Source organism: Larus michahellis, chromosome 4 (genome assembly GCF_964199755.1).
Source record: "Larus michahellis chromosome 4, bLarMic1.1, whole genome shotgun sequence".
Classification (NCBI taxonomy): Eukaryota; Metazoa; Chordata; class Aves; order Charadriiformes; family Laridae; genus Larus; species Larus michahellis.
In genome coordinates this window covers 71,459,851-71,467,205 of record NC_133899.1, presented here as the reverse complement: position 1 = coordinate 71,467,205, position 7,355 = coordinate 71,459,851, and the positions used below count along the sequence as shown (strand labels likewise).

The window sequence follows — 7,355 nt, the reverse complement described above, 5'->3', positions numbered from 1 at the left end:
GCAGCACAGAGAGGAGCGGGGACAGAAAGGGGAGCAGGAGTCCCCTGCGTTTTGGGGTGCCCGGTCCTGGTCCTCCTGAGCCTGCGGGGGCTCGGACCATCCCCTGCCCTTCCCCTCCCCCTGCGCCGCAGAGGCTCTGGATGCTGCCGTACTCCTGCCATGTGCTGCCGCCGCCTCTACCGCTGCTCGTAGCTTAGTGGAGCGTGTCTCCGGCTGCAAACTCCGCCAAACAAGCCTGCATCCTCCTCCAGGGAAGGATACCCAGTAAGTACCAGCCGGAGCCTGCCCCCTCCCTAGGGCACCCCGCCACCGCCTCTTACAAAGGGACTCACAGCCTCTTGCCCCCGCTTCCTCTCCCCACCCCCTTTTTAAGCCAGTGCAGAGAGGGGCTCCGTGAATTCCCTCCAAAGCTATAGGGTGGCTCCCTCCTCCTCCTCCTCCTCCTCCTTCTTCTCTTCCTGCTCCGGCTCTCCTTGCCGAGCCAGGCTGCTGCTGCATTCAGCCGGGGTGGTCCCCAGCCTCGCCCCAGCCATGCCGCTGCGGCGAGCCCCCCGTGGCTGACTTCTGTTACCCCTCTAGTGCCCGGGGCTGAACTGAGGTGGGCTCATTTTTTGGGGGGTGGCTCAAGCTAGACAGTGTGCGCGCGTGTGGGAGGTGTCCCTGGGGGTGCGGGGGGGCTGGCTGACTCCCCGATCCTTGCAAGCCTGCGGGCTCGCCAGTCCGGGTGCCCCCTCAGGTGGGCGCAGAGGAGGGGCCGGGCTGCAGCGGGGACCCCGCCACCCTGACATCTGCAGGTGGAGTGGGCGAGCCAGCCGCGGGAGCCTCCCCAGGAGCTAGCAGCACCCTGGACCCGCTGCCCATCTCAGCCTGCTCCGTTCCCACTGCCCCCGCAGACCCTCTCCCGTCCTCACTCCATCCCTTCTCCCCCTCTCTCTGCTGGGGTGCTTGCACCCCTCCTCACCTCGCCGGTATACAAACCCCTCCACTCCACTCCCCTCCCCGCCCCTCCCCACCTTCTTTGATTTATTTGTGTATTTCTTTCCTTGGCAACCACCAGTTCCCCTCAGTGAAACAGCGCAGGCTCCCTATAATTTGAAATTAATTTGTTTGACTGCAGCATTGAGACAGGAAGGTTGGGAATTTATTTAATTCTTTTTCCTCCCTGTGCAAAAAGGAAGCGATGAAATTTCCAATCGAGACTCCAAGAAAACAGGTGAACTGGGATCCTCAAGGTTGGTGATTCTCTATTACTATCATTACTATAATAATAGCAATTATTATTATTCCTTGTGTCTAGTGACTCGTAGGAGACTATTTGACTCCAAATGGGAGGAGACATTGGATGCTTGTCTGCTTCCCATGTGCACTGCTTAGTCTTTCTTGCTCAGTCCTAGCAGTTCGGTAGAAAATGCTTCTCAGCTATGGGGTTGGGCGGGTGCGTGGGTAAAACCTCTTCTAGGTGTAAGTTTTATAGTTCTATATTTGATATCTGTCTTCCCTCCCCTCCCTTTTTCTTGAGTATTTTCCTGACAAACTTGCCTGGGATGGCAGCGATCTCTGGCTCACAGCATTGTTTGTTTTATCTGTGGCTCCTTTGTTGTTTCTAGTGATCATTGTTTCTGCTAAATGGGTGGTACAGGAGTGGACACAGATGTGACTGCTCAGGGCTCCTCGATGGCAAATGTTTGTTGGCAAGCAACTGGAGCAAAATGCTGCTGCAATATGACCCATAATGTGGATGGTATCAAAAGACACATTAAATAATGGAGCCCAAAGGGAGCTTTAGACTCCTTACTCTGTCCTGTTAACAATTGATCAGCCCAAGTGGATAGTTTGCTTAACTCTATAGTTAGGTTTGGAGACTGTCTTGGGGAGTGTGTTTGTGTGATGATGGAAGGAGATTTACGCCAGTGCAGTGGTTTTCAATAAAAAGATCCAAGTGGTGTTTTAAAATAAACCATAATGAAATGCTCTCCTTTCCTGGCATGGGGAGGAGGTTCATATGCAATCACAGAAGTGGTGACTGAAAAAAACCCTACTGGTAATTTGTATACTGGTGTGTCATATTTCTGTGCATTGGTACAGGAGCAGAGCAACTTGAAGCCATATGCTCAGGTTTGCAGCAGAACTGCTGGCAGCCAGTCGCTGTACAGCAGTGCTTGCAGGAAGTATGAAGTGATAGCACGGGCTTTGATTATTCATCTTTATTCTGCAGGTTCAGTTTTAGTGGCCAATTTGTCTGCCATCCCCCATGCCCTCACGTCTACAAAACGAAACCTTAGAAACAGTTTCTCCTGGTGTAGAAGGAAAACAGCAGAACAGACATGTTTCTGCTAAGCAGATCTGATGTGCTGTTTGAACAGTATACACAATTAAGCTTTAGTTTAAGCCTTACTACATCTTTAATTAGTTGAAGGCTGAAATCAACACTTCAGCCTCCTCCGCCCTCATCTCTACAACGAACACATGGAGAGTAGTGCTAACAGAGATTTGATTATTTTAATAACACTATATTCCTTATCCTAGGGTCAAAATTCTGTGTGATGAAAACTTGCTCTTCCCAGGTGTTTTTCTGAATGTGTGTTTGCTGTTACCTCATTTTAATTCATTCTATGGATTGCAAAATGCCTTTTAATGCAAAAAGCCCTTTCCTCCCTTTCCCTGACAAGGCACACAGGAGGCTTTACTGATGGCATTCTGTATGCAGCTCCTTTGCTTGGCAATCAGCTTTAAAGCATATGGATCCAACAGGTGGTTGGTCACAATTTACTAATATGTCTAAAACTGTAGAGTACTGTAACAGGTAAAAGACCTCCAGCCCAGCAGGTTTCCTCTCTACCAAGCCGAATCCCTGCTAAGCACTGCAGAATTCTACCTGTTATTTCCCCTCAGTGTATTGACTTCATTAGCCAAGCAGCAAGGATGCTAATGTATAGGCAGGAAGGAAGCAAAAAATGTTAATTTCTGATTCTCCAAGGGACTCAGGAAACAGATAAAATTTGGTGGACTGGAAAAAGGCAAATTGGTTAGGAAAAGTTGTCTCAGGCCCAATCTTTTAACCAATAGAGGAACAGTGCAATGACGTTGTACTCACATAGTCCCACTGAAGAATTAGTGATGTGGTTAGAAAATAAGGTAGATCAGAGTTCCATTCTATTTGAAACAAAATATATATTTATGTAGATATAAATGTTAGTGAAGATCTACACAAAATTACTTAGAGCCCTAAAATGAATTTGATTTACAGTGACATATGTAGGCTGTTCTCTGCATGTACATGTGAAGAATGATGTTAAGTTTTGCATCCTATGTGATATCCTTGGAGTAAAGAACCGAAGTAGCTTTTCTCAGATACAAAGATCAACATGTAGAAAGCTGGTGGTGCAAGGATATGAAGAGTCCTAAGTATTAAAAGCAGAGCTCATGCCCAGTTAATGTTCACACACAAATACCAGGCTCATTTCAGTACGTATTGTATGATTGTGCCCTGTTCTGGTCATCAGACAGAGAACGTGCAGTTTCCACAGTTTTGTCTAGTAGGAATTGTGCTAACAGTGCTTGAAATATATCAACTGATGTTCCTGGCAAGCAAACTAGCAGTCCAATGATGTAAGTGAGAGCTATGGTATCTCAAAGATTGTTTAGATCTGGTTATTCCAGGCAATATTTTCTAGAAACTATACACATTTCTAAAGGCCAGGGCCCTTGTTGTGGAGATACAGCTTGCTTTGGACTGATGATGTTGCTGGTTTGAACCCAGGTCGGAATGATAGTTATTGAAATGAATTAATGCTCAAACTCCGTAATGCTGACTGAACTATAAATATTTACATAGATAAATAGATTAGAGTCTGCTGGTAGCTTTCGTCTGACATAAAACTGGTATTCTCAGTTCACATCAGCAAAGATCAATATACCGTAGAAAGACCTTTGTGGAGAGAACAGATTTAAAAGAATAGAATTGACATGAGGGATGGTGTCTGACAGACAGCTAATGGGAGGCTGATTTCTCAGCCGTTTAACAGGAACAAACAGGGCATGGAGACTGACCTGTGCTTTTATCCTGTTGTGTAGTATCTTCACTTGTCTTGGGTATAGATTATATCTGTGTGTTACCCGTAAATGCTGAGTGTGTTTTCTAGATACACCAAATATTTCACAAACCTGGAAGTATATAGGGTCCAGATTCCTCCAGTGAAGTCCCCTGCTATCCCAGGCAATCAAACTATAGAATCCCATTAACAAACGGATCAAACTGCATCGCAAAAGTCACTGGGACTTGTCCCTAACAATTCAATGTGAAATATGTCCTAGAATATCATATATATTGTTTTAGGGAGAGTTGAACACATTGAGTAGGGACACAGGATCTCACACTACCTGGCCTTACATTTCAAAAAACAAACCTGCCGTTTGTGTTTCTGGTGGAATCAACTTGGATATACACAACCATAAAACATTTGATCTGCCTATCATTGATTTTTGCTTCTCCCATTTGGTGCAATTCAGGTAAAGCAATAAAAACTGCAATTAGTGAAAGACAAGATTTTTAGTTTCACACCTCATGCAACTTCCCACCTATATTTTTCAGAAAATAAGATTGGGTTTATAGCAGCATATGAAGACATTAATTCTTGTAATTGTTGTTCTCGTCTCTCCTCTTTCCTGCATTCCTCCTCCTGTTTGTTACACCCACCTGTTGTCCGTACTTAAATTGGCTTATAGTCTCTTTGCACATATATTTTTGTACAGTACCTAAACCCCAGTGGGTCCTTCATCCTGACTGACACATCTCAGCAATGTTTTTTTTTTCCCTATGAATTATCTGCTTAAAATGGCTGTTTATTTGTAGAAAAGAAGTGTAGATGAGACTGTTTCCAATATGCTCAGAAATTATCCCCAAGCACGACTGTCTTGCAGGGTGATGGTGAGATGTCTTTTCCAAGGGAAGGATATCTGTCTTGGTGATGCTCTTAGTAGGCAGAAAATGGAGTTTGGTCTTGTTCCATCCTTTGTGCCTGCAGTTTTTGCTCTCATTGCAGTGATACGGATTGTCAAAACCTTTGGAATTTCCAGGTAGGTGTTTATTTCTACACTGACGTTTTGGAACTCTAAAGTTTTGATGCAAGTTCCTGCATCCTTTCACAAAGACATTGTTCATGTAGGATGGCTTTCGCAGTTTGGAACCCTAAAATCACGCATTTATTATCATCCTTACATTTAATGTGGGAGTTAGTGGTCTGTGGGGAATTCAAGCTGTGGTTGACAGTCTGGGGTTCCTCTTCAGATTTTGCTACGGACTTACTGTTTAACCTTCAGTAAGGCACTTACCCTTTCCTTTCCTCCCTTTTTCCTTGGCTGCAAAATGGGAATATTAATACTTCCCTAATGCACAAGGGTGTTGTGAAATGTAATTAACTTGTTTAGAGCAATCTAAGATCTGCTATTGAAAGAAGAGCATATGTATTGCAATCAAATGCTAAAATAATTAGGAGGGAGCAAAACAGCCTGTCATCATACACAGATCACATCATTTAAGAAATAAGGTTATCTCTGCACTTTACAACTAGAGGAAACTAGTATTACTTGCGCTTCCTTACAGACACTGAAGACTCAATTGAGTTTCCCATTAGAGGTATCTGGAAACATTTGATATTCCCCAGCTGCTACTCCAGAGGGGCTCAAGTCTTCCATAGGTCCTGTGTCACCTGCCATGGTATTTCTCACTTCACCTGAGACACCTCAAGCAGAAATGGACACCTATATGCAGGGCAGCTGAGCTGAGTCTCAAATGCCTTTATGCAGGTATCGGGATTAGATCATCCCTTGGTGACTGTTTTTTGGAAAAATCTTCAGCATCAGCTACTGAATATAAATTAAACTGACGTTGCCTGCAGAGTGTTACAACCTGCTTCAGCTCCTGCTTTTTCTGTCCTTTCATTCAAAGGGACCAATGCAGAAGGCAAACTTGATTATAAAGGCAGAGATGAGTAGAATGAAGGTATTCATTTCTGTCCTCTGTTTTCAAGAAGATATATGAAAAAAAGTGGAGTGCAACTGTGAGCTAGACAATATCTTTCTGCACTGGTAAGCTGTTTCTTAGTAGCTCAGTGTAAGAAGATTGCTATGGAAAACTGTCATGTGTAAAAAAGCAGCTCTGATCCCAGCAAATGACCCATAGTCAGCAGGGTACCGACCATGTCCTACCTGTATCACAAAATCATATCGGCTACTGACCCATCTGATAGACCAGGACTCTGCTGTGCATAATTAGTATGGGTTGCAGAACAACTCTAAGGAGTTTATTTTAAAGAGAGATTTGAAGAAGAATAGAAATTTGATAAACAGGAGGACGCTCCTGGCAATGCATTGTATAGGCGCAATAGTGCCAAATACAGTAATGGGGTAAATTTGAAGAGTTTGGAAAGCAAATAAAAGAGAATGAAGAAATCAAAACTCTACTAAAGGCTGTGTGGAGCCTGCAGGGGAGGCAGATGAATACTGTGGACCCTTGTGTATTAAGAGATAGGAATGTATGATTGAATTAGCACGAGAGGAAGAAAGAGAGCAGACAGCTATTGGTTTCATCATTGTTGTGTTTAGGATGCCCTGGAAATGGAAAAACCAAGGATTCAGAAAAGTAAAATTAGGAATAATAAAATGGCAGAGTGAAAGACTGGACAGCAGCTTTCTTAGGAATAGTAAGGAAAGACTGAACTCTAGTCAAGGTAAGAAAGATGAAGGTAGGGTATCGTTAAGATGTCATCCGTACTGTGAGAAAAAGGGAATGAAAAGAAAGTGTGAGTATAAGACAGGGAGAGCAGTAGAATTGTCAGCAGTTGGAGAGGTTAAGACAGAATTATTATTTCAGTGAAGATCACCAATGCTATTTTTTTGCCACATATGTACAAGAGTAACCGATTAATAGGCTTTTGGATTGAAAAGTCCCTTGGGCAGCTCTTGAAAACTGATGCTACCTGAAATGATGGAGGTTGCTTGGGAGAAAGATCTATGATATCAGTTGTAATTGAGTAGATTTTGGTTCAGCTTTTAGCATTTATGTGGATTTACGTAGCTAGCATGTAGACTATATCAGGTTGAGACAGAAGAGTGCATATATATGGTGATACAGTTTAATTCTTACTCTCTTGACTTAATCCAGAGCTAGGAATTTTACCACTCACTTCAGTGAGATCATGAGATTCTTCACTTTAAAAGTGTAAAAACTGTGTTATCCCTGCAGGCTTTACTGAGTTAAAAGTAAAGGAGTGCCTGGAATCACAGGGAGAACAGGGTCCCTAGATGTTGTGTTGTAAATAGGGTAAGTACCTGGAGTGAAAAGGGGAGGGAACAAT

At 43.8% G+C, this 7,355-nt stretch overlaps 1 protein-coding gene across 1 annotated transcript in view; it reads left to right on the top strand.

Annotated features, from left to right (window-relative positions):
• Window positions 1-7,355, top strand: part of KCNK10 (potassium two pore domain channel subfamily K member 10) — a 66,213-nt gene continuing 58,858 nt past the window's right edge. Inside the window, exons 1-2 of the mRNA XM_074585452.1 lie at window positions 1-264; window positions 1,175-1,232. Of these exons, the coding sequence (XP_074441553.1) occupies window positions 1,181-1,232 (52 nt within the window). The 5' untranslated portion in view covers window positions 1-264; window positions 1,175-1,180. The remainder of the gene's footprint in view (window positions 265-1,174; window positions 1,233-7,355) is intronic.